This window comes from Idiotropiscis lumnitzeri, chromosome 12, assembly GCF_059441095.1.
Source record: "Idiotropiscis lumnitzeri isolate Australia: NSW breed Sydney's pygmy pipehorse chromosome 12, RoL_Ilum_1.0, whole genome shotgun sequence".
Taxonomy (NCBI): Eukaryota; Metazoa; Chordata; class Actinopteri; order Syngnathiformes; family Syngnathidae; genus Idiotropiscis; species Idiotropiscis lumnitzeri.
In genome coordinates this window covers 4,251,294-4,279,257 of record NC_142402.1, presented here as the reverse complement: position 1 = coordinate 4,279,257, position 27,964 = coordinate 4,251,294, and the positions used below count along the sequence as shown (strand labels likewise).

General features: G+C 43.4%; 2 protein-coding genes across 3 annotated transcripts; one reads left to right on the top strand and one right to left on the bottom strand.

Annotated features, from left to right (window-relative positions):
* The first annotated feature begins 177 nt into the window (after positions 1–177).
* Positions 178–19,531, top strand: gad3 (glutamate decarboxylase 3). Its single transcript, XM_088310648.1, has 16 exons — positions 178–350; positions 1,116–1,217; positions 2,232–2,338; positions 2,421–2,556; positions 2,680–2,770; positions 3,789–3,901; positions 4,017–4,132; positions 5,666–5,745; positions 6,165–6,219; positions 6,332–6,448; positions 12,137–12,201; positions 12,296–12,374; positions 12,612–12,761; positions 18,221–18,328; positions 18,432–18,521; positions 18,596–19,531. The coding sequence occupies exons 1-16, from the start codon at positions 329–331 to the stop codon at positions 18,767–18,769; spliced, it is 1,605 nt and encodes a 534-aa protein (XP_088166774.1). The 5' UTR covers positions 178–328; the 3' UTR covers positions 18,770–19,531.
* A 2,106-nt stretch (positions 19,532–21,637) lies between these two features.
* LOC148325572 (uncharacterized) lies at positions 21,638–27,208 on the bottom strand. Of its 2 annotated transcripts, none has more exons than XM_088311950.1 (5): positions 27,062–27,208; positions 26,048–26,315; positions 22,667–24,433; positions 22,509–22,601; positions 21,638–21,742 (listed from the first exon to the last, which is right to left on the bottom strand). In XM_088311950.1, the coding sequence occupies exons 2-5, from the start codon at positions 26,307–26,309 to the stop codon at positions 21,717–21,719; spliced, it is 2,148 nt and encodes a 715-aa protein (XP_088168076.1). In that variant the 5' UTR covers positions 26,310–26,315; positions 27,062–27,208; the 3' UTR covers positions 21,638–21,716. The 2 variants fall into 2 exon arrangements, with proteins under 2 accessions (XP_088168076.1, XP_088168077.1); XM_088311951.1 differs by having other exon boundaries at positions 26,048–26,292.
* Positions 27,209–27,964: the final 756 nt, after the last annotated feature.

Here is a 27,964-nt window from a genome sequence, read left to right as displayed (position 1 = left end):
CATGGAAATCAGATGATTCTTCTGTTCTTCTTCTAGTTTCTGTCTCTGTACCACAAGAAGGGATTGAACAATCCCTTTATCATCGGGCCCCAAACTGTCCCCTCCCTTCACTTGGGTGTGTGGCAACTATTGCTGCTTTCTGCTACTCAGAAGTGGCGCAACACAGACCCCTTTCATGGCTCACTCGTTAACAGCGTTTGTCTGAGAATAACGACTGATTTAGACCACGGGCAATTATTTGAAGAAAAGTCACTGTCTAACTGATGTGACTTGCACCTACACTTTTTTTGTTTTCCACTAAATTTTGAAAGCTGACATTAGTACTGACATGGATTTCTTGCAGCTGCCAGGTAAGTGTGACTTAATGACATTGTGAATGTTGACGCTGCATGGTTGTAGTGGTGATTTTAAAAAGAGATATTTAATCTAGATTCAACTGCCTTGAATTGCTCACTACTCAAATAATGTTTAAATGAATACTGCAGGCATAATTCAAAGCAGGGAAGAAATGTGAAGTTGAATTACTGTATATGTCAATATAAAGATATCAGACGAAAAGGACTGTAAGTAGGCAGTAACCTTAAAGCCAGAAAATGGCAAAGCAATCAAAACATAAGCTGTGTCAATAGCTAGATATAGTAGACAGACAGATGACTAGATTGTGGGAGAGTGCGAGAGAGAGAGAGACAAATAGCGAGAGAGAAATAGAGAGAGGTAGAGAGAAAGAAATAGAGAGAGAAAAATAGCGAGAGAAACAGATCGATAGAAAGAGAGAGACAGATAGAGAGAGAAGGAAATAGAGAGAAACAGGTAGATACAGATACAGAGAGACAGATAGCGAGAGAGAGACAGATAGCGAGAGATAGATAGATAGGTAGGTAGGTAGGTAGGTAGATCAAATTATCACCCTTAAACTTCATAAAGTATTACAGTAAACAGTGTTGTTGTTCATTATAAGACATTTGAATATTAAACAAATTATTCAGTACATCCTAGCCACTAATGTCCTTGTAGTGTCCTTAAAACTGAGACCAGGTTGACTTTCGGCTGCCTTTATGATATGAAGATTCTTCACTTGTTTTAAATGTTTTTCTTTTTTTGTGTGTCTTTTTCAGACAGTGTCACGGATAAATCAGTCAAAATGGATAAACGCCCTGAGGACTCTCTCAGGGAAAATAAACAGGCTATGACTGATTTCAGCGACATTTACTGCAAAGGTGATGCATGATCAAAGCAGCTTGTTACTTTACATCCCCAGAGAGTTCCATCATTAATAATTATTCTATTTCTGTCTAAGTGGACATTAAACACTAAACAAAAGTGTTCATTGCAGGAATTGGTTCTGCTTTTTTGAGATTTAATATATATATATATATTTATATAAATATATATATAATATAAGACTAGAAAATGGCTGATGTGAGTAAAACCAAACCAAACAACACTATCTGCTCTAACTAATAACAATAGCAATAATAATAATGACAATAATAATAATAATAATATTTTTAAAATATATAATGAATAAAGGCTTATCAAATTCTAATATAGATCACTCTGTTCACTGCATTTTAGAAGACACTTTACAAAGGCCACAAGATGACTACAGACTTGGGAAACGAAATACAGCATTTGAAATAATGTATAGTTTCATAGAAAACTAAGTGAATTGTAAAACATTTTATTTTACTGAATTCAAACATTTCCATCAGTTTCTCAGGATTAAAAATATGGAAAACTGAAGTCATTATCCCTTTTCCTTAAAATTAGTTTAACACATTTTAATTATGTGCAATGAAAAATAAGTTTTTTTTTCATTTTGTTTATAAAATTAATTAAACTCATCTTAAAACAACTTTATTCTTTGGCTTTTAACTCAGCATGAAAGTCGGCATTGCTTTAGTGTTTTATATTGTTTTTATGTTATCAGTTTATTTGTTTTTATTGTCTTTGCTTTTATGTCAGATTTTGACTTTATGTACAGCAATTTGTATGCAGCTGTTGTTTTTATAGAGCTATATAAATAAAGTTGAGTTCAGTTAGATTAAGAGTAGGATTGAAATACCGGGTCTTATTCGGTGTGTCAAAACATTAAATAAGTTATTTGAAGTGTTAATTTTAGAAAACATTAATAATTGATAATACTCAATATCCAATATCGTCTATCCAACTTGAATATAGCTCGTGCAAAAAGTTCAATTGTTCTACTCTGTGTGTGATCATATAAATAGACCTCCTGCCAACTTTAGGCGGAGAAGGAATGACAAGGGATTTTCTGCAGGAGATTGTCAACTTGTTGATGAATTACATCTGCAAGTCCCATCTCAGAAATTCCAAGGTACTACGTCTTAACAAAAAAAGTAAAAGCCCTTGTTAAGCCTTCTTTGAATGAACAAACTGCAATGCTAATTTGGTTTCAGGTTTTGGATTTTCACCACCCTCACCAACTCAAAGACGGACTGGAAGGCTTCAGCCTGGACCTGCCTGAAAAACCAGACACTCTTGAGCAAATATTAGTTGATTGTCGAGACACACTGAAATATGGCGTCAATACAGGTGTGCTTTTTTCTCGTGTTTGCCTAAGCATTACTGGAAGCATCTTGTTTCCTTCTAACAATTCCAGCTGCATACAAAATGGATAGTGTGTTGTATCTGATCTATGACCTTTTTCCTTTCCAGGCCATCCTCGCTTTTTCAATCAACTGTTCGCAGGTCTGGATGTGATTGGTGTTGCTGGTGAATGGCTGACATCTATAGCCAACACAAATATGTGAGATTCTGTTTATTCTTTGCTTACTACCAATAGTAGCAAGGCTTTACCAAAATTCAGACTGAAAGACTTTGCACCATACTACTGCTGTACTGGAATACAACATGGAAACATTATGATTAGATCTAATTTGAATTGTTTGACATTTACAATTGCAAGAAAAATAACAAGGAATGGAATATTGATACCCGTTATTGGTATACAGGCCTTATTATTGTTATTATTATTATTATTATTAGGTATTGTTCAAGTGGAGGAAGTCAATACCAGCTACCCATACCTAAGGCAATAAAAAAATCTGACATCCAGTAAGTCCTCCTCTGCAGTAGTTGGCTTTATGCTGCGCTATCAGCGAATAATCATCTACGTCACACGATGTGTGCCCTTTGATTGACTGGCGACCAGTCCTTAGAGTAGTCTACCTCTTGGCCAAAAGGTAGCAGGGTTGGGCTGCTGCTCACCGCTTCCTGAGCAGCATGAGGGCTATGGAAAATGGATGAATAGTGCTGTGGAACATCCAGGTGCTTGAAGCAATTTATTTTATTTTTTTGGGATAACAGTACAATCCTCCTTGGAATCCTCCTATTAACTCCATTCATGTTTAATATTTTACATATTCTACTTGAGATTTGTCAGTAGGGATGTCAGCAGAAGTCAGAGACTTTATCTTTTCTGGATGGCCACTCCTCAGGAATCACTGCTGTGGTGACATTGTTCCATTTGCAGTTGAGACATATACACACAAATAGTTTTACAACCCTTTCCAACTTCATGCAAGTTAATGGTTAAAAGGTCTTTTGTGTGTTCATCATTTTTTTAGGGTAGGACAACTTTAACCAATCTCATTTTTAACCAATTTATGCAGAAATTCAGGTAATTCTGAAGAGTTCACATTCTTTTTCTTGCAATTGTTTTACTTTATTACAAATCTAATTACTATTTTATAATCATATATTTATTTCAATATTCAACGATGTATAAATTGTACATACTGTACTTATAAAAGCATGTTTGCTAGGTTTACATATGAGGTGGCTCCTGTCTTCACTCTAATGGAGGAAGTTCTACTGAAGAAGATGCAGAGCATTGTCAGATGGTCTGATGACGAAGGAGATGGTATCTTCTCACCAGGTAATGTCTGAGGATCTTGCATCTTCTCTAAATGTCTGCAATTGCAAAGTATATATTGTCCAATGCAAATAAAATTAAACAAAAACACTTCAATCATGTTTTTTTTTTCCTGAAGGAGGCACCATTTCCAACCTGTACAGCATGCTGGTGGCAAGATTTTACTTCTACCCAGAAGTGAAAACAAGAGGAATGGCAGCTCTGCCTCACTTGGCTCTCTTCACTTCCGAACATGTAATCATTCTGCCAGTATCTATAATGTTGCACTACTGGTGGAAATCCAAGCGTAGATGGACAAAACAAGCTCTATTAATTATTTGATTTACAAACATTTATGCAATTATTAATTATTGAAGAAAATATATTTTTCACTTCAGTGTATATTTTGTATACATTTCACCACACAAAGAACCGATACTCACACATAAGTATACAATAAGGAAAGGAAATCAGAGTGATTGGACACGGCTGCGGCCGTGAGTGGAATTTGCCTCTGAATACTCCTAAACCACTTCAACAATGCTTGGGAAGCAAACCAGCACCTTTTACCAACAATAGTTGCAATTTGAATATTCTTTCTAGCCAGAGCAGGATGCAAAGCCTTCTGTCCAAAGTCAGACCTCTGCGCTTTGCTTTTTGTAATTCACTTAATTTTTATATAACAGAAATCCAAAGAAAGCATGTCTGTCACAGTTGCATAATTAAAATGAAAAATAAGAAGAAAAGAAAAAAAAATCATGTATTCTTCATAAAGACAGAGTCTGAGTGATGTAAATAAGAAAATATATTTCAAAATAGTTTGCGTTAATTGGCACATCCGCCTCACAGTAAATAGGTGAAGGGTTTCAAATTCTGGCTTTGGCCTTCCTGTGTGGAGTTTGCATGTTCTCCCCTTGCCTGCGTGGGTTTTCTTCGGGAACTCCGGTTTCCTCCCACATTCCAAAAACATGCATGCTAGGTTAATTGAACACTCCAAATTGTCCCTCTGTGGGATTGTGAGTGTGCATGTTAGTTCGTCTATGTGTGCCGTGCAATTGGATGGCAACCAGCTCTGGGTTTCTCCAGCCTACTGCCCGAGGACACCTGGGCTAGTCTCCAGCATGCACGTGACCCTTGTGAGGAGAAGCAGCTTGGATAATAGATGGACGGAGGAATTACAAAATAGAAAATAGTAAAATGCTGCTATAATATACCGTATTGAGTATTGTATATATACATTTTTGCCCATACATACAGGTTTCTACAGTATTAGTAATATCTACTCCTAATACTATCATAATTATAATACACGTCAAGTCATGCTATACTATAATAAGTTAAAGTAAAGGGGACAAGGAAATTTAGGTTATTAATTTCCTCATTTTCATTTTGGCTCCTGTCTCAATTGTAAGGCTCTCAATCAAGAGCCGAAATGATGACAAATTTTCCACATGTATTGTGTCGAAATTTTAAAAAGAAAGACTTCACTTAATGTAACTATTTCCTGAAATAGTCACAGCTTTTCTTTGTTACAAAAAAACAACAACTCAAATGTACTTATTTGTGTGTGTTCAATGAAGTAGAAAAGATTCTTTCATTTGCTTTTTGTATTCAGTTTCTTTTGACATTCAGATGGTCGGTTTACTTTGTCCTCAAAAGCAAACAAGTGCACAAAGAAATGGTTTCTTTCAATTGCAATTGTATGTAAAGAACAAGAACAGTATACCTGTCCATTATGTCCCTAGACTCAGACAGCTAAAGATGAATGATGTGGTTTTATCTCGACAGAGTCACTATTCAGTCAAGAAGTCTGCTGCTGTGCTGGGACTCGGCATTGAAAATGTGTTCATAGTGAAATGTGATGAAAGGTATGTTTTACACACACACAAACGCAAACACACTAGCACGTTTGATTCTAGACAATTATAGTACACGACAGTGTACGTTTGCTCACCTGTTTTATTTTGTGTATGCTTGTGAACATTCAGGGTTTATTCTGATCTGTACCACCGCTATAATGAACATATTTTTGAACTGTTATGAGCATTAAAACCTACAATAATTTTAGTCCATTAAATGATGGAGGTGGTCATTCCTTATTATTTCATACTTGTATTGGATCTCAAAATAATTCAACTGGTCCTAAGGGTGTGGCCATCTGAATATTAATCCATTGTTATGATTAAATATGAACTTTTTTTTGCATATATTCATAGACAAAGAAAGATTACAATACAGAATACAATACATATAGTATATATCTTCAGAAACGTTGTCTACTTTTTAGAGGGAAAATGATTCCAGAAGAACTTGAGGCTTCGATTCTTGCAGCTGAAGAAAAGGTAACACTGAAAAACAAAATTTTTTTGATAGTTAGGATGTTGCTCATACTTGATATAAAACAATGTGAAAGCTGGTACATACTTATTAAACATACATTTTTTTTCTCTCCAGAACATGGTTCCATTCTATGTGAATGCAACAGCAGGCACTACCTTGTATGGAGCTTTTGATCCCCTCAGTGCAATTGCAGACATTTGTCAGCGACATACTTTATGGATGCATGTGGATGTAAGAGTCTCTATTTTTCTCTCTCTTTCTGGTTCAAAATGCTATATCCTCAAGCATCTATTTTTGACCCCATTTTCACAAAGCGCAGTCGAACTGTATGCATGTGTAGAGTTTTTCTCTCTTTTGAACTTTTTTCTCAGACGCGCACAGGTAGAAATGGGTATTGAACACAGCCGGCCTGTTTCCTGACCAATGGAAGTTGCACTTTTCATTCCCTTTAAATTTAACACAGGAGTGGCTTGCGGTCCACATAGCATCAGCATAATGTACTCACTGCAAGTCCATGCAGGAGATCAGTGCGCACAAAGCTAGTGCTCCAGTTGCGGATAATAATAATAATAATAAATACATTTAATCTGGAAGTGCTTTTCCGGACACTCAAGGACGCCGTACAATGTTATATACAAGAGTAAAAATACAGACAAGAGTAAAAGCACCGAGATTTAAAAACAAAACTGGATAAAATACAATATGAGTAGATGAGGGACAGATGGGTTTTGAGTTTAGTTTTAAAGATGGGGAGGGTGGTACAGTTACGAAGGTAAGGTGCGAGAGAGTTACAGACCTGGGGAACTTTGGCTGAAAGCTCTGCCCCTCATGGTGCAGAGGTGAGCAGAAGCTACAGTGAGGAGCATGGAAGATGAAGACCAGAGGGCGCGAGATGGAGAGGCAATAGGTCAGAAAGGTAGGAAGGGGCGAGGTTGTGAATAGATTTTAAAGTATATAGAAGAATTTTGTTGATGATTTGCTGGTTGACTGAGAGCCAGTGTCGCTGCTGTAGGATGGGGGTGATGTGATGGGAAGAAGGTGTTCTAGTGATGATCCGGGTGGCAGTGTTTTGAACAAGCTGAAGTTCAAACACATAAAGACATTGAAGAGCATAGTAAGTCAAATAAAAGTAGCTTACTGAATTCAAAGGGACATTAGCAGAACAGTAACCTAGTCTACAACACAATAAATTCCATTTATGGATGCAAGGTCCTAGTATGCTTTTACTTTTTTCCCTCACTCATGATGCCGTTATAAAAAATAAAATAAAACAAAACTAACAGCACAAACTAATCTAAGAAGCAGCAAAACAATTCAGAAGTTTACTCTTTAAATAGAGATTGAGTTGCCAGCTCATGAAATATGCTAATACCTTGCAAGGTTGTCGTGCATTAGGACTGTTCAGTCTCTTGAGTGTTTGTATGACTTGAAAGCGTTCTTTCATCAGGAAAATTTGAGACTCCAATACAATGTGTGTCTCTCTCTCTCTCTCTGTTTACTGTATAGAGAGCCCCTATTTTAATAGTTAGGCGTCCGTGCGCTCGGCAATTTGATTCTCCTGCTGCTTGGCAGAATTACTATGCCTCGCTGGGCATCTGGTGGACCAGAGGTGGTCCTGGCTAGAATTGCGCCCCAGGCAAAGCATCCCTTGGCACCATATATTTTTAAATTACATTTTGCTTTTAAATATGTAATGCAACAACCAAGTGTCCCCGCAACAATTTGGTCAGCTCTCTTGTTCTGTGTCTTTTGTTGAAACATTCTGTCTCATCCTTTTCTCATTTTCCACATGACGTAGTGGTTGCAGATCCTGCACACATGGCAAGGTGGTACGGCATCTACGCTCCATGAGGAGCTTTGCTGGGCAGTATTCATTGGTCAGCGCTGTTGATCTGTAGGGCAATAGTGCTTAGTATGGATCACGCCCTTTCTTAAGGAGATTTTCGCCTGTTCGAAAAGCTCTCTCTGTCTCACCGTTGCTTTGTGTGTACCTGGGACTACTGGGCACATGCTCAAAACAGTATTCTTTTGCAAAGTCTTTCATCTCCTGACAATCAAGATGTTCCATTGTCTGTGATCAGTGTCTCTGGTTTTCCATGGCGTGCAAATATTGACTTCAGATGCACAATGACATTGACAAAACAAGTTGAGCTGAGCTGTATACGTAGAGAAGTTTTTGTCTCCTATTAACAGATCATTTTTGTCTTTTAGAGTCAACAAGTCGGCTTTTAACTTCTGCCATGCCCTTTTTGGTAGTTATATGGGCATTTCCGTCTCCCTTCCTTTGAGTCTTTCTTTCTTATAATCACTGGTGACGTATTGACAAGCCTACTGATATGGTTTCTTAAAGCGCCACATTGCATGGCGGGCACGCTTTCTGCATTTGACCACACTTAAGAGACCCTCATGTAGCTTATGCAAAACTGCATTTTTCATATTAGCAGGAGTCACAAACCTTGTGCCTCTTTGCAGCAGTGCATTGTGCACACTCAGGAGAGTCCTCTCTGGCCACTAGTGCTTTACCGTTCTCTGTAGATGATTACGATCCAGCGATTGTTCTCTGTGGTAATTTATAACTTGAACAGCAAACGCTGTTGGACTGGAGTTGCACTTGTAGATCTGTCAGGTACTTGCTGGTTGTTGGAAGACCCTCTAATACTCTTAACACCGATTCAACATAAATTTGAGTGTGCTTCATACTACGTACTAGCAGAATAAATGGACATAATCTCACCGCGTGTCATTCACAGCACGGCAGAGCAACACATTTAAAAACAATAACACAAAGCTAATAACCCAAGCCTATATAGCTCACCAAATTTTCTTCTTTTCAGTCAAAAAACTTTTTTCTGGAGGAGAGTAAAAAACTCATACCTCCCTGACAGTTTCGGCTGTCACTTCAGCCTTCCTCAGAGTTGGCGTCTTAAAACAGCTCATCGTGTCGGGGAACTTTCAAATTACGGATCCCGATCAAAACTGCGCTCCTTCCCTACCTTAGGGAAGTGTGACAGTTTTTTGCTCTCCACCAGAAAAAAGTTTTTTGTTTGAAAAAAAATAAAACTTGAAACCTTTTGAAAAATAAGACAAGATGAAAGCCATTACGCTATATATAGTACCATTCCTCCAGTCTCGATTAGTCTAGTCTCCTCTCCAATCTCCGGTCCTTCAGGCACAGTTTTTTCTTTCTGCTGAGCATCTGGCTCATACATGTATGGTCCAACAAACCTAATTCCAACAAGCTTCCTCCAACTCTTCAAATGTGTGCATCCCCTCAGATATGTTTGATATTTTGCTTTCCAAGTCAATTTCTGACTGGCCTAATACACTTTCAATGGTGACCTCTGCCATATTCGCTTGGTATGACATCACACTTCCGGGTCCGGGTTTGTCGCTCAACAGAATCTAACTTCGGAAAAATATTTATTTGTCAAATATACCAAATATTTTTTTCATGCTTCATTATTTGTATTATGTGTAATTCCTTTATTTGTGACACAACAAGATTTCATTTGCCGTTTTCTGAACTTACTTCACACTATGTCTTAAGCTGCTTCTATTCTTAGCTTTTTAATTTTGACTAGCTTGGCTTTCCTTACTTGTACTGCATCCACTATCACTGCTTGCGATAGCTTCACCTCGGGTCAGTCTGCCTTTTTTTTTTGTCAGATTGCCTTGAAATTGTGATATCTTTAGCTAGGGTACTAGCTTGGTCCAACTGTATTTTGTTAGATAGACCCACTACATGGCTATCTTTGAAAAGGTCATCATGACGTGCACCACACTCAGTTTTCTGCCAGTGCATAGTGCTGAAATAAATAAGTCCACTGTTTCTGGTGGCTGTTGCGTTCTCTTGTTAAATTTGACATAATCGGTTTGCATGAGCCAGTCTAAAATGCTCAAAATGTCTTATTCATTTGTCCCACTGCTGGAGTTTTGAGTAGTCAAAACTTTCTGGTGGTTTGATGGTAAAGTTCCCTGCTGGTTTAGCTGCCGATATTACCGTAGCTTTTGGCATGACCACTTGGCAACCTGCTGCCTCTGTTGGAGCTGCCGCTTGTGCATGCTCGTCATAGTCGCTAGTTATTTGCAAAGATGTCACCTCAAAACACGCTAACTTCTGACACCATGTTGTATTAGGTTCTTTTACAAAGAAAGACTTCTGCTCCTTTTTTTAAACTGGCTACAGGCGTGGGCAACTCCAGTCTTCTGGGGTCCTGTCCTGTTTTAGATGTCTCCCTCCTCCAACACACCTGATTCAACCCATGTCTAAGTGGTGACGCAGGTCATGTAACACGAATTTGGTGGATTTGATTGAGGCACAGGCAGATTCTAAACTCCATGCCAGCACTTGACGTGGTGGAGGATCCAAATGCAGGGAAGCACAGTGTAGTTCATACCAAAATGTTGAATTCCCAAATGAACAAAAAAAGGAGAACAGGGAAAATGGATAATAAAAACAATATTAAAGTACAAAACAACAAGAATCAAAGTTTCACTAGAAAACTAGGACATGACAATACACAAGAACAACAACAAGTGGTGTGGACAAAGAACAGAGGACATGTGGCGTTGAACCGACAAGGACTGAAATGAAACGGGGAACTAAATACAAACAAATTAACGAGACAACGAGGAACACCTGGACAAGCCACAAACTACTGATTGGTTAGGGATCGAGTAAACGGGCACAGGTGGACACAATAGGGTAACGACACACACAAATGAACACAAGGAGAACATGAAACTAAATACTAAACAAAAATCAATCAAGACAAGTCCCTAACAAAAAAAGTCCCAAAACAGGGTGGGCGGAGGGGGCCAGGAGACGAAATCACAGCCCGCCAATTAGTGCCAGTCCGGTGGTCATCCCAGAGGCGATGGCGGCCGCGGCGCTCTCGCCTCCGGAGCAAGGTTGGGTGGTGGCTACAGCACTCCTGCCGCCGGGACGGGAGCTTGTGGTGGCTGCAGCTGTTGAGGAACCAGCATGGGGACCGGGTCCTGCTGCAGCTGACGAGGTGCTGGCACGAGAACTAGGTACGGCTGCAACCCGTGCTCCGCCGGAACAGGAACTAGTGATGGACGAAACTGCCGAGGAGCTGGCACAGGAACTGGTGACAGCCTCAGGCTCAGCCTGAACCTCATCAGCCTGACACCATAGAGGTTAGGGAGAAGAAGAGACAGGGGCTGAGAGTAAGGGAACTTTTGAAAGTGGACTAGAAAACATGGTGAGGAAGGAATGGGGTGAGGAAGATGGCGATTAACAATGTGGCTCGAGGTACAAAATGCTGGTGGGTTTACGATAGGTGGCAGAACCTTCACTTGGGCGCAGTCATTGGCAGGCTGACAGGCGATGTCGAGCACGTCACCGTGTGCTTCCCGCTGGGTCCAGTGGTGGTCGGTGCCTTTTGTCAGAACTTGATGTGAAGGAGGACCCAAATGCAGTGTCACATGGACGCACGATCAGGTGTACAAGGTGGTCTCCAACAGCCCAAGTTACATGCAGGCCCAATTATATCATTCACAAGTGGAGCTCTTCTTGCTGTACTACTATAAATGCACTTTGCGCGTGGCAATCTCCTGCATGAAGTCCAGAAAATCCTTTCGCATGCAGACAGACGGCTAGTGCACACTTCTGCAATGCATGTTCCTCCTTTTCTGAATTTAAATGCATTTATGAAGGAAGCTGTTTCGATTGGCCGGGAGTCCTCAGCCTTCCCTCCCACAACGTCACTCAGCAGCACAAATGCCCTCTTCGATCTGCATTAGTTAAGCAATGTACCAAAAGATTGGAAACTCCACCCATACACACGTTAAACTGCGCATTGTGCTGGACTTGTGCTGGGCACAAAATAGGGCCCATCAAATCTAGAACCTGCACTTCTTCATTTTGTGTTTACCAGCTGTTGTGTTTCCTTCCAGGCATCATGGGGTGGAGGCTTACTTTTGTCGGACAGACACAGGATGAAGCTACAGGGCATTGAAAGGTATTGGCATGAGTAAACGGAACATATCCTGTAATGGTACTCTTGTTGACACAGAATATGAAACAATCTCGTAAGCAACTTTTTTGTTTTCCAGAGCATGGTCAGTAACATGGAACCCTCACAAGATGATGGGTGTTCCTCTGCAGTGCTCAGCAATACTGATCAAGAAGAAAGTAAGAAACTATTTGCTCATGTTGTAACTTAATAATTACTGACAGGATTTTTGAGATACTGAGTCATTTATTTGGAGTACCTCTCAGATGGCAAGTGGACCTTGGACAACAAGAAAATTAATTGTCTGATTCCCTTAAGAATGAAAAAAAAAGTTGTTATTATTATTTTTTTTATTGAATCTAACTATCGTCCATGTCTTATCTACATCCTAATAAGTGTCTTGTACTTATCCACAGGGCCTCTTGCAAAAGTGCAATGAATTGGGGGCTCCATATCTTTTCCAGAAGGACAAATTCTATGATGTGAGCTATGATACCGGAGATAAGAGCATCCAGTGTGGCAGACATGTGGATGTCTTCAAACTTTGGCTCATGTGGAAGGCAAAGGTATCAATGTGAAGTTATCCATGATGTGTTACGTGCAGTCAATAACAAATTCAAAACTCAAATATTGGCAATTTAGTAACACATGCAAAAACCTGAATATGTTCATATTCAGGTTTTTAAAAACCAGAACAAGACAACTATTCTAACTTCGATATTTGGCCATATAAACGTGATCAGAATACCTCCATTGAAAGGAACATTGTTCTGCACATTATATATCCGCAAGTAATATTGCGCTTTTGAGTGCAGGAAGTACTTGTATGCACAGCGATATCGCTTACTCGCCATGCCAAGAAGAGGCGGCCTTTTGTTTTTTGCACTTTTTTTTTCATCTTTTTTCAGTTTCAGTTTTTCATCCACCCATCTATGATCTGATTTGCTTATACCCATAATAATAATATTAATAATTGTAATATATAAATATATATATATATATATATATATATATATACATATATATATAATACAGTCAAATATGTACTGTATTAAATATTTTATATAATATCAGAATGAAGGGTTAGGTTAGGTGGAATTATTTGCTAAAACATTATAGCTATGTTATAAATTACATGCTTTTAAAGGTCAAACTGTCATGACCCGTGTCGGGCATGTCTGTGTTTTTGTTGTTGTTTTCGTCCCTCCTTCCTGCCATGTGCCTTTTTGTTATTGTTTTGTCAGCTGTGTAGGGGCGTTTCCCTCTCAGCCTTCTCGTCCTCACCAGCCACGCACCTGTTCCCTGTCAACCATCACGCACCTGATTCCCATCTGCTCCCCTGATTACTCGGACTATTTATCCACCCCTTGCCGACAGCTCAGCGTCGGAACATTTCTCCTGCTACGCTGCTGTATGGACTTTTGACGACCACCCGCCTTCTCGCTCATGCCCACGCTCATGCCCACGCTCATGCCCACGCTCATGCCCACGCTCATGCCCACGCTCATGCCCACGCTCATGCCCACGCTCATGCCCACGCTCATGCCCACGCTCATGCCCACGCTCCCTTGTGTTTTGTCACGATCCTCGTCACTTGTCTTCTTTCGTTGTATTTAGTCACGTTTAGTTTGTCCACGCCACGTTGTTTGTCCTTGTTTGTTTGATTTAATAAATTCCCTTTAAGTTTATCCGTTTCCCTGCTCCCTCGCATCTTGGGTCCTTCTCCACCTCGCCGAACGGCGAACCCTGACAGAATGTTCCGACCACATCCGGACCCAGCGGGAAGCTCTCGGCGGCGTCGCCGTCGTCGTCGCTCCGACTACTCTCCCTCGGACGATGACTTCTGGCACCCCTTCGGGTTGACCCTTTCTCCCCTTCTGCCACCGCGAGCCCTTACTGGGGCACCCGGTTGGCCTTCCGGGCACCCCCACGTGGCGGCCAACGATGGCGCCTCAGTGGAGGTTCGGCTACTCCCCACGGTACCCCGCGCGCTCCACTCCCCGAGTCGCGCAAGTCACAGCCACGTCGTTCACCTCTTCCCCCGTCAAATTCTGCACCTAGTCACGTTCCCGTTGCGTCTCACAGTTCACGTACACCTCGTCCCCCATCGGTTTCAGCACCTGGTCACGTTCCCCTTGCGTCTCATAGCTCACGTTCACCAGCACCCCTAGTCTCGGTCCCTCGCGCCTCCCCGTCAGCGGCACAGACCACGCCGCCTCCATGTCAGCTGCTGCAGACCACGCCGTCTCCACGTCAGCTGCTGCAGACCACGCCGCCTCCACGTCAGCGGCTGCAGACCACGCCGCCTCCCCGCCAGCTGCTGAGCCCCGTCCTGGCTCCCCGCCAGCTGCTGAGCCCCGTCCCGGCTCCCCGCCAGCTGCTGAGTCCCATTCCGGCTCCTCGCCAGCTGCTGAGCCCCGTCCCGGCTCCCCGCCAGCTGCTGAGCCCCGTCCCGGCTCCTCGCCAGCTACTGAGCCCCGTCCCGGCTCCCCGCCAGCTGCTGAGCCCCGTCCCGGCTCCCCGCCAGCTGCTGAGCCCCGTCCCGGCTCCCCGCCAGCTGCTGAGCCCCGTCCCGGCTCCCCGCCAGCTGCTGAGCCCCGTCCCGGCTCCCCGCCAGCTGCTGAGTCCCGTTCCGGCTCCCCGCCAGCTGCTGAGCCCCGTTCCGGCGCTTCAAGTCCCTGTTCCGGCGGCGCATGTCCCGCGTCCGCTCCAAGTCCACGTTCCGGCGGAGCACGCCCTGCGTCCGCCCCAAGTCCACGTTCAGGCGGCGCAGACCCTGCGTCCGTCCCAAGTCCTCGTTCAGGCGGAGCACGTCGTGCATCCGTCCCAAGTTCACGTTCCGGCGGAGCACGTCGTGCGTCCGTCCCAAGTTCACGTTCCGGCGGAGCACGTTGTGCGTCCGTCCCAAGCTCACATTTCAGCGGAGCCCGTCCGGCGTCCGCCCCAAGTCTATGTTCCGGCGGTGCACGTCGTGCGTTCGCCCCAAGTCCATGTTGCGGCGGTGCACGTTCCGCGTCCGCCCCAAGTCCATGTCCCGGCGGTGCACGTCGTGCGTCCGCCTCAAGTCCACGTTCCAGCGGAGCACGCCGTGCGTCCGTCTCAAGTCCACATTCCGACGGAGCACGTCGTGCGTCCACCCCAAGTCCACATTTCGGCGGAACACGCCCTGCGTCCGTCTCAAGTCCTCGACCCGACGGCGCACGCTCTGCGCCCGCCCCAAGTCCATGTTGCGGCGGAGCACGTTCCGCGTCCGCCCCAAGTCCATGTCCCGGCGGTGCACGTCGTGCGTCCGCCTCAAGTCCACGTTCCAGCGGAGCACGCCGTGCGTCCGTCTCAAGTCCACATTCCGACGGAGCACGTCGTGCGTCCGCCCCAAGTCCACATTTCGGCGGAACACGCCCTGCGTCCGTCTCAAGTCCTCGTTCAGGCGGAGCACGTCGTGAGTCCGTCCCAAGTTCACGTTCCGGCGGAGCACGTCGTGCGTCCGTCCCAAGTTCACGTTCCGGCGGAGCACGTTGTGCGTCCGTCCCAAGCTCACGTTTCAGCGGAGCCCGTCCGGCGTCCGCCCCAAGTCTATGTTCCGGCGGTACACGTCGTGCGTTCGCCCCAAGTCCATGTTGCGGCGGTGCACGTTCCGCGTCCGCCCCAAGTCCATGTCCCGGCGGTGCACGTCGTGCGTCCGCCTCAAGTCCACGTTCCAGCGGAGCACGCCGTGCGTCCGTCTCAAGTCCACATTCCGACGGAGCACGTCGTGCGTCCGCCCCAAGTCCACATTTCGGCGGAACATGCCCTGCGTCCGTCTCAAGTCCTCGACCCGACGGCGCACGCTCTGCGCCCGCCCCAAGTCCATGTTGCGGCGGAGCACGTTCCGCGTCCGCCCCAAGTCCATGTCCCGGCGGTGCACATCGTGCGTCCGCCTCAAGTCCACGTTCCAGCGGAGCACGCCGTGCGTCCGTCTCAAGTCCACATTCCGACGGAGCACGTCGTGCGTCCGCCCCAAGTCCACATTTCGGCGGAACACGCCCTGCGTCCGTCTCAAGTCCTCGTTCAGGCGGAGCACGTCGTGAGTCCGTCCCAAGTTCACGTTCCGGCGGAGCACGTCGTGCGTCCGTCCCAAGTTCACGTTCCGGCGGAGCACGTTGTGCGTCCGTCCCAAGCTCACGTTTCAGCGGAGCCCGTCCGGCGTCCGCCCCAAGTCTATGTTCCGGCGGTACACGTCGTGCGTTCGCCCCAAGTCCATGTTGCGGCGGTGCACGTTCCGCGTCCGCCCCAAGTCCATGTCCCGGCGGTGCACGTCGTGCGTCCGCCTCAAGTCCACGTTCCAGCGGAGCACGCCGTGCGTCCGTCTCAAGTCCACATTCCGACGGAGCACGTCGTGCGTCCGCCCCAAGTCCACATTTCGGCGGAACATGCCCTGCGTCCGTCTCAAGTCCTCGACCCGACGGCGCACGCTCTGCGCCCGTCCCAAGTTCCTGCCTCGGCGGTGGCCGATGAACCACCGCCGCGTCACGTTCCTGTCTCGGCGGGGCTCGACGACCAGCCGCCGCTCCACGTTCCTGTCTCGGCGGGGCTCGACGACCAGTCGCCGCTCCACGTTCCTGTCTCGGCGGGGCTCGACGACCAGTCGCCGCTCCACGATCCGGTCTCGGCGGGGCTCGACGACCAGCCGCCGCTCCAAGTGCCTGCCTCGGCTGCGCCCGCCCCGTCGCTGCTCCAAGCTCCGGTCTCGGCTGCATCCGGCGTCCCGCCGCCGCTTCTTGTCTCAGCCTCGTCAGCGGACTCCATTTGGCGTTCGGGTCATCCCGGACGTCCGCCTGAATGGCCACCCTTGGACTTATGGGTCTGGCCTCCCGGACGGCCGCCTGAAGGGCCACGAAAAGACTCGCTGGTCTGGCCTCCCGGACATCCGCCAGACCGGCCTCGAACTCGGGTGGTGGTCCCACCTCCCGACCCCTTCCGCCCACCCTCATTTTTGGACTTCGTTTTCGTTTTTTCGGCCTTGTTTGGGACGTCTGGAATCCGTCCCTTGAAGGGGGGGTACTGTCATGACCCGTGTCGGGCATGTCTGTGTTTTTGTTGTTGTTTTCTTCCCTCCTTCCTGCCATGTGCCTTTTTGTTATTGTTTTGTCAGCTGTGTAGGGGCGTTTCCCTCTCAGCCTTCTCGTCCTCACCAGCCACGCACCTGTTCCCTGTCAACCATCACGCACCTGATTCCCATCTGCTCCCCTGATTACTCGGACTATTTATCCACCCCTTGCCGACAGCTCAGCGTCGGAACATTTCTCCTGCTACGCCGCTGTATGGACTTTTGACGACCACCCTCCTTCTCGCGCATGCCCTCGCTCATGCCCACGCTCATGCCCACGCTCCCTTGTGTTTTGTCACGATCCTCGTCACTTGTCTTCTTTCGTTGTATTTAGTCATGTTTAGTTTGTCCACGCCACGTTGTTTGTCCTTGTTTGTTTGATTTAATAAATTCCCTTTAAGTTTATCCGTTTCCCTGCTTCCTCGCATCTTGGGTCCTTCTCCACCTCGCCGAACGGCGAACCCTGACACAAACAAAAACAAAAAAATAAAATCAGTGTCAAGAATACATTTTGGGATACACACACAATATTATATCTTTTTTGTGTGTCCGTATTGTTAGCATTTTTATATTCTGAACTGCTCCTAATGTAATTACAAGCTGTTATGTTGCATTTTTATGGAGAGTTGATGGTTCCTACAAATGCAACGAGCTCATGGTGTTACGAAGATTTGGATTTGAGTGTGGCAAGCCCCTGTTCAAGATCCATGTAACAAAAGCATGGCCCATCACTGTGAACAGGCATATTTTTAAAAATTTATGTTGATTATATATGTCCAAGAATTGTCTACTGTGAAACGATTATAAAAGCCATTCACAAGAAGTGCACTTCCGGTTTTTCATCTCCTATCATACATTGATAGTTTTTCACCATTTTATCTTTTATAGGATGTCTTCAAAATTATGATTGGCTCTTTTTTCCCCAAACTCTTGCTCCAGGGTACAGAGGGCTTTGGAGCACAGGTCAACAAGTGCTTGGGAAATGCAAGGTATTTATATGATCTACTGCAAAGGAGGAAAGACTTTGAACTTGTCTTCAAAAACATAGTAAGCTTGGTTTTAATGAAACTTTTCATTCATGTCTTTCACTAACAAAGTAGCAACTTCAAAATCACATTGTCTATACTTTTGCCCTCTGCTTTTCACACAGCCAGAGCACAGCAACGTGTGCTTCTGGTACCTTCCTCCAAGTCTGAGAAGCATGCCACCTGGTACTGAGCGAGACAAGAGACTCCATCAGGTCTGTCGAGTAACAGCGTAAGTCATGAGCCCATCATCTTATATTGCAATTGATTATGCCTCACTTGACTCCAGGTAGCCCCTCAGATCAAAGGAAGGCTGATGGAAAAGGGATCTGTTCTGATTGGGTATCAGCCTACAAGTACCAAAGTCAATTTTTTCAGATGTGTGTTTGCCAACCCTTCTACACAGCATGAGGACGTAGACTTCCTACTGGAGGAGATAGCCTTACTGGGGCACGATTTGTGACGCAATGGTTCACATTGTTTTATTTACATTGTGCATGCTAGAGTCTGCCTTGCATTGTTACCGAGTCTGATTAGAGCTTACAGGTAATCGTGTCTCAATGTCTATAGTCTCCAAGCAATGCACTTTTCTCACTTTGGATAATGGAGCCTGGTGGCAATATTGTGGCATAGTTGGCCTTCTAGAAACATACATGAGCCTATGACTAGATAATCTTTGGAAACATTTCTATTGCATTCTTTTATTCTTTAAACACCATAAATATTCAGTATATTGACAAGAGCATTTTCAGAATCTATCCAGTACGTACACTCATTCCACTACTTGTCCATCCATCCATAATCTGTACCGCTTCTTCTCACAAGGGTCGCGGGGGATGATGGAGCCTATCGCAGCTATCTTCAGGCAGAACTGAACTGGTTGCCAGCCAATCGCAGGGCACACATAGACGCGCTCACACTCACACCTAGGGGCAATTTAGAGTGTCCAATCAACCTGCCATGCATGTTTTTTTTGGAATGTGGGAGGAAACCGGAAGAAAGCCACACAGGCACAGGGAGAAGATGAAAACTCTACACAGGAAGGTCAGAGCTGGAATCGATTCCACGACCTGCGCCCTATGAGGCCATCGTGCTGACCTGTCGTCCACCATGCCGCCCTCCACTAATTGTATTCCAAAGAATTCACATCAACCAATCAGATATTCTACAACATGCATTTCCACTGGGTGGCTGGGAAGTGCAAAAGAAAATAAACACTTTTATGTTGCATGAAACATTTAAAATAACTCATTAACAAAAGCCAAAACTAATTTACATTACCTACAACAAAATAAAAGTAGAAACACATTTACATTTCAGAAAACAATGAACGCTGAAACTAATTTGTGTTAAGAAAATTGAGAAGAAAACATATTCACATGTCAGAAAACAGATTAACAAAAGATGAAACTAATTTTCATTTCAGACAAATTAACAAAAGATTAAACTCGGGAAAGGACCCTATCACGCATTGACAGGAAAAGACAAAGTGATGACATGCGACATTTTGAGCTGCTGTTGTGGTTATGTCTGTTTTTGGTCAACACGTAAGCTGCTTGATGCGGTTTTTGTATCTGTTCTGGTCACTCTTTAGAGCAGCGTTCTGAGGGGGCCGTTAGGGATGTTATTCAGGAATAGCTTTCACACTTGACTGAAATGTGCTCATATACACTACATTTTTGTTGCACTTACACATGACTGAAACACTCAAACACAAGTGAAACGCTCTCATACACACAAGTGAAATTTTGTTTCCTCATACACTATACATACACTATAACTGAAACATTCTCATACGAAGCGAGAGCCACTACCTCTGAAGGCAGTGTGAATCACAAATTTTTGTCTGTGAAATAAAACTAATTTATTTGTTTTAATGGAGATTAATAAATGTAGAAGTTGTGCACTTGTTGTAGTTCAGTTCTATTTGTGAAATCTTAAACTTAAATGGTTGTTTTTGTTTGATATTCCCCTCAGTGGCCAGGTGTGGCCACTGCATTTAGAGGTGTGCTTTCCTTGATGGGGTCAAAGGTTAAAAGCAAGATGGCTGCCTTAAATCAGCTCTCTGTGGGCAATGAGTTAGGCATGGAAGCAGTCCTCTCGGTCAGTTAAGTAGTGATGGTGAGATGTAGTTTCTTGAAGCATTGAGGCTTTCCATGCAATTGGTTTAACTCATGTGTGGAAGCCTCAAATGTGGTTTAATCCCCTCTCGCCCCACCAAGAGGACATGAACTACATCGGCATTCAAGGAAGAGGTTTTATTGTGCGGTTTTGATTAGGATTACACTCATGACATGAAATTGACATGGAAAGGGTGCAGGAAAATGCAGAAATTGAGTTTTTATTGTTGTGGATAGAAAAAATGTACAGTCATCTGTCCCCCGAGATCTTGTTCATAAAAATTGTCGGCCCATGCCCGACCCCTTATGACCCCATTCTTCCCCATCATGATCGTGTCTGATGTTAGCACGCACTGTAAGGGGGATTGTGGTATTGAGAGTTTTTATCCAATTAGAATTCAGCTAGCTTGTATTACTTCTCAGATATGGTACGCCTTCAGAATGAACTGTGCGGGCATCTGTACTGTGTGAGTGAACGGGCTCTTAGTTGATGGTTGCGATAGCCAATCATATCACGGTTTGGTTACAGTAAACCTTCTCGCAGGCCTCACCTTGAAGGTTATGAACATGTCCTTTGATTCGACAACTTCAGACCGCAACGCTATGCGGAAACAAAACCATCAGAACATCTCAAACGTTCTTGTTTAACCCATAATGACCAAAGGAGCGAAAAGTGTGGATTTGATTGCAGCTATACTTGCAAGGCCATCTACAAGGACCTTTCGAGAGAAGCTAGCTGAGGTTGTCCAACACCCAGTAGTGCACAAATGTGTTTCTGTATAGTATTTTTCTAGTTGTGGTGTCAAAGGGTGGTATTATGAGGGGTATTTATTCAAGTCGGACTTCATGCATGGCCCGCCACTGGTGGAAGGTTCATTTCAGTTCATTTGCGTTAGAAATGTAAACATGCTAAGTCACTTGGTGAAATTTTAATTTGTTTCTCCTTGTGTTAATTTGTTTTCTGAAATGTCATTTGTCAATGTAAAAGTGTTTCACAGATTGTAATTTTGTTTTGCTCTTCCCAGTCACTGTAATTTAATGCACAGTGCATCTACTGTTCAAAATAAAAATTCAAGATGCCAAAATGTCATTAAGGTGTACATGTTACATTGTTGATTTGTCAGATAATACTCTAAGGAAGTCATTTAATCAGGAAAACTAGAGCAGTTCAAGAAACGATTGCCAAGTAATGAACAAAATGGATACTGAGCAAAATTTAAAATATGTAGTTTTAATAGAATTCATTGTACATTTCCTTTAAAACATTTTCTCGTAGAATATCATTAAAGATCAGCATTGATGTTCCCCATCTCCACCTAGAACAAAATGCAAACAACCATGATTTTGGGAGTCTTTAATACATATCGTCCAGTAGTAGCAGCAGATCTCGTCTAAATAAAGTGACGTGCTACCATCTCTATTTGTGAAATACCTTATTAAAGGCAGCACAGTTTCAAGATAAATGCAGAAAAAGTGTCTGGGTTGTGCCGGAAATACTGCATTTTTTAGGCAACTGCTGACCCAAAACGGACTAACGTTTGCTTATGTGTTAATCCGGGCACACCACCATACTGCAGTGACTGTTAAAGGAGATTGTCATTTGAGTTGATTTCCTTAAAGTTCTTGCAGTTAACTAGGTCAAAATTACTTAAAATGCCTAGATGTGTCGAGTTAAGATTTTCTGATGTCAACAAATCAAGTCCTTCCATTTTTTTTCCCCCTCAAAACAAAAAAGTGAAAGCAAATTGCATCATGTCATCTACAGGGCTTTTCCTGTACAAGGTTGCGAGGGGGTGCTGGAACCCATCCCAGCCGATTTAGGGTAAAAGGCACACTACACCCTCAACTGTCATGTGTCATGTCATTATCCACACCGCTTATCCTGTACATGGTCGCAGGAGGGAGATGGAGCCTATCCCAGCTGACTACGGGCGAAAGGCGCACTACACCCTAAACTGGTTGCTAGCTAATCACACAGCACACAACATCGACCGTCAATGAGTGGGAACCGATCGCCAAGTCAGGCGAGTGCATCACAACACCATGAGAGACAGTGAAGCAAATTGTATAAAATAAACATACCAAGTCGCTTGTTTCTCCACGGACCAAATTTCTTCTGATTTTTCTGCATTCGTCCATTCATGAAGCCCCCTTCAGCTTTGCCTTTCCGTACAGCTATAGAATAATGACTTGTTAAACACGCTGTTAAAAAAAAAGCTGGTAGTTTTTCTGTAGGTTACCTCGATGTTTTCCTTTGGGTCCGATGTTGGTCTTCAACTCTTCAAATGGCCATTTGGATTCATGGAATTTATTGCAGTGGCAGCCAATGCAAAAACAATGTCCCAAGCTGCCCGGAGAGAACTCAGCCATTCTGGAATCAGCCAGAGGAACACAAAGTTGATGGCAGCTCAGATGAGCGTCATCATTGCTTTCCAAGACATTAACTGATTTCACAGCGTTTGTATTGAGAGTCCGCTGGGCTGTAGATGGGATGTTCTCTGCTGCTGATGAGCTTGAAGGAGTTTCCTTTTGGTGAGCAGTGCAGGGAATTTCAGCCTGTTGCACAGCAATACATCTATGCTGGTTTGGGTTTTGATCAGCCACATGATCAGCAGACCCAGTCCCACCAATTGCTTCATTGGGGGTTGTGATGTCACTCTGTAAACAAGTCAAAGGATCATTTTCTGAAGGAGGCATGCCAGGGTCCTGTTTTGGAGATCCTGCCATTTCAGGCATTTGAGTGGAATTATTTTTTGGAATTTGTGGTGGATTTGCCTTCTCAGCTGGGGTACTGAAAACAAGGCAACCGTCTGACACTGGAGCAGAGTCTGAGGAGGACAATTTTAGGCTCTGGTTGACATTATGATTACCTTCAAAAACAATGTCATTTTGTTTTGACAGCTCCTCTTTTTCAGGGTCCTCTGCTATCTCTGTAACCATCCGTGGTTCAAGCAAACCATTACGCACAACCCAGTCCTTATTAGGGATAAAGGGTGCTAAAGATTCCACAGACCACACCGATTCATTCAGTTTTCTTTCAACTCGAGAGGTATTTAATTTATAAGGAACACTGCCAGAAGCATTTTCATGTGAGCGCCCAACTCTGTCATTTTCTTCATCAACTTGGAACCCATCTGAATCATTTAAGGAATGTGAACCTTCATTCTGGGATTCACTTGACTTTTTGGAGTCATGCAGCTGCGCTGCTCCACTCTCTCTTTTGGATCCCACAAGTCCAGGGTCATTCTTTCTCTTGACAGCACTATGACAGATAGGCCCTTCATGGTCCTCATGAGTTTTGAAAGCCAGTTGATCCTCTTTTTGAAGTCCATTTTCTGATGCTTTCACTATTGCCTCCTGTGGCATGGCATCTTGCCAACACATCAAAATGTCACGGAGAGAAATATGCCTTTCTTTTACAGCCTCATCCTCTGGTTGTGAAGACCTACTCACCGGGACGATACCATCTTGAGAGCTCACTGACCAAATATTACTATGGCCAATCTTGTAGGGTTGGACATTTTCCTGATTGACCATGTCCGCAAGCCTATTCAGTTTTTTGGACTCAACATCCTTATTAACTGCAGGGTGGAGACAGTTTTTTCTCAAAACCTGGACATCCACATTTCCACAACTGCTGGGTAAAGTGTATTTTTCATCGTCAGCAGAAACTTGCTTTTGGGAGCTAGTACTGCAGGTTGGAGAACATGAAGCAGTTCCTCTCCCAGAATCTGAAGCTACGTGGACACTTCCTTCTTTGTCGCTACCAGGGCCTTCGGTGGGCTCAGTTTGGACCTCAGAGTTGGTGGTTTCTCTACCACTGAAAGTATAAGAAGACCGAAATCTTCTCGATTGGTTTGGTGTCTGGTACAGTGGGCCTTGAGGATGGACCATTGGGTGTAGAAAGTGTCTGTAGTCAACCGGTTGAACATGTGGGTGGGGCATGACATATGCCGGCGCCTCTACGTAGGTAGGAGGAGGTAATGGGGGCATAACCATTCCATAACCTGAGAGATGATAAAAATAAGGTCAATTTATACAAATAAAATTGAAAAAAGACCTCATAAAGGCAACAGCAAATTGCAATAGAATGAATCAATTGTCTTTGAAAAAAATTTATAGTTACATTTAAACTTATCAAAGGCTGTTGATGATTCATATTTGAACAGTTGCGTCACTTCAACGTGCAACTCCACCCTCCCTTTCAGGTATCATCCAGACATGGGATGCCATCAGCATTTGACAGCTTATGCTTTGCAGTGTATGGAAGCTTATTTCCCCACCCCATGGCGTGATGAGTGACATTGGAGCAGCATTTAAACCATTTTTCTGTCCTTGACCGCAGCACAGCAACAACTTGACAAGCTTTATGCCTTCTGCAAATTACAATTTACGTCATGAAGCTGGCGGCAATATAGCACTGCTGCTCCAATGTCAAGTGACAAGCCATGGCCACAAAAATGAAATGCTTCATAAACTGCAAAGCTGATACACTGAAATGCTGATGGCCCCATTTGTCGAAATGACATCTAAAACAAAAGGGGAGGAAATCATCTGTAGAGTTAAAAACAACAAAAATAAACTTTTTTTTTACTTTAATTACATTTGGGAAACTTTACGTTTACTTTAATTAGAGTTTAAGTCAAATCAATGACATTGATATGTCATCTGCATTACAAGTCCAACATTTTCACTGATGGACTGACAGAACCAAATAAAAACACCTTTATGCCGAATGTCATTTTAAGTTGAGTCAGGTTTGCTCTTCAACAAGTCATACGGTCCATAGTGTGTTATAAAATGGGGGGGAAAAAAGAAGTTTTTTGCCTCATTATACTAATTTGCGAATGCTGAACTGCGAATACTCAGGGCTCAAATAGTTACAAGTTGTCATATCACAACTAGCTATCTTAGTTACACTCACACCGGTCTTATACTACAACGCGAGTTGGCCTAATTTCTGGATTTGGAATGATGAAGGAAAAACTTTGCCTAAATAACATTTTGAGTGAATTGATTTTTGTTGACGAGCAACACTGGTGCGCTAGGACTGTGCCGAGTCCTAAGTGTGAAACCGCGTATTGGTGCGCGTACCGCTTTAACAAACAATTCAAGTGACCAATACAGGACCCATCGTTTGATTGTGCCGCACCAAATAAGGTTTACAAAGAACCAAACTGCACCGATGTGGGGTAGTTGAGAACTCTTTGCTGTTGCTCTACCTGTGCTTTGGCCATTTTCCGTTTCTGTGTTGGAGTTTTGTTCTGATTCATCATGGATTGTACCAGAAAATCTGCACAGGTGTGGAAATATTTAATATACTGACGCAAATATGGTAAATCTTTTAATCCTTTGGGCATTGTTTACTGTTATTTTTTAATGAAATGTCCCTACCCTTTTCTTTTAAGAGGTTTGACTCTTTTTCACATTAACTTTGTAATTTTATTGTAGATGAAGTGTTGGCTCTGCTCCACAGAAGTGCCTTATATAAATAAGCACACCAGTGCTGAGGTTACCCTGAAATGTCACTAAAAGCAGAATATCCCCAACTTTTTGTGTGTCGTGTTTACAGTACACATGCCTATTAAAAAAAAAAAAGGGAGACGGCTCTTACTACACACCCATTCCTGGGAAGCCAGCAAACGGATTGTAGGAGAAGGGCATGGGCCACTGGTAGTGCAGAAATTGAGTTGGAGGTGGAGTAGGGACGTAGAAGACTGCTCGTGTAGGCATATGGCTATGCGGTGTTGATCCTGGGTCTTGACTCGGGCCTTGTGTTGCTGGGTCCGGCTCTCTGGCGTTTGATCCACAACTGGTGGCGCGAAAGTGTCTCGCCCTGTCGACTTGAGGCCGAACGGTTGGAGGTCTGTTAACAGTTGCCATGTTAATCTATAAAAAGGACAGTTGTACATTCCCACCACACTTCATTAGTCAAACTCTTCTGGACCAGCGCAAGAGTAGACAGTCCACTAAATGCTAAAAAAGAACAAGAACACTGAACACACATAAAACTGGTCAAATATTGGACCGTTTGAAATTCTGTGTTAAAATGCCACCCTGCTTTAGCAACAAACTCGCATTTCCAATAAGGTGACACATTTTGGTTGTTTAGTAATTATGATGAAAATATTAATCATTCCTCTGTTTGTTAGAAACATTTGATAAACGACTTATGTAAAGGCAAAAAATATGCTACTAATTCTTTTAGTATTCAAACACTGTTGTCCATTTATGCTAAAGTAAATATAAACCAATCAATATGAGAGCCAAGAATGAGGATTTATGGCATGATGCAGTGCAGTTTTAATTTTTGCACCTGTTCGATCAAATTATCAAGATCATCTTGTAATTTGCAAAAATTGGTATGTAACAAGTTTGATAACCATACAATTTCACTTAAATTCACGAAACAAGGATGATTTTTAATGATAACTTGTATTTGCATATAGTTAAGCTTCAGTACAAAGCTACATGAAGTTGACCAAAACACTTAATCTTTTAACGTTCCTCGGCACAGTAATGATACATTTCATAAGAAGTTTCAGGAGTTACTGCCGTTAAGTCTAACTCACTAAATATTCCAATCCTTAAACAGCACCATATTATGTCATGAAGAAGAAGAAGAGTGTGGTTACCTTGTCGAGAATGTGCCAGTCCTATACTGAGAAACTAAAACCAAACCACCAAGAGATCAGAATACACGCGCACCTTAGCACACCTGCATTTAAGTGCTTGCTCATCAAACAAGTGTGTGTTGCCGCCGCTCATTTGGGCTGTAGACCTCAAACGTCTTGCAAACCTGAATGTATTCCGCTCTTTATACACTAGGGGGAAGCAAACTCAAACAATATCGCACTTATTTTCACTCGTGACCGACTGTTGTTTGTCAACACATCCAAACAATTCAACGTCGCGTGAAGACGATAAACATTACAACGTCACTGTCAAAATCAACTACAGCGGTGAAATAATTCCTTTCTAAATTAATAAATACCCCACAAAATCTAGTAACATATACATGAAAAAAAATGATTGCATGGAGTTTGATGTATTATTATGTTGGCATAGGAGTGGTGCATTTTTTTTAATTAACGAGTGGACATCTTACAAAACCGCAGTTTTACAATCAAATGCAACATTCCAATGAGTGAACAAAATACATAGCTTCAACAACAACGACAAAAATAGAAAAAAATATAAATAAAACTTAAAAAACTTTAAAAAATAATACCCCAAGGGGAAAGGACAAGAACACTTTTTTCCAAGTTTCCTAAAACTTTTTTTTTTTGTAACATAGTAGCCAACTCATAAGCACATTCCCAATTTGGTCAGGGGGAACAGCAAGTGTCTCAGCTAAGTATGACAATGTGTGTAGACTTTTTTTTATTTTTCACCAGGGACAATACATAAATATATGAATACAGCCCAAACAACAACAAAAAACCCACAAAGAAGTGGAGAAAAATTAAAGAATTTTGCCTTATGAATGTGGAATTTTCCCAAAAGTAAAATAATATTCATCGTATACCTGAGTGATA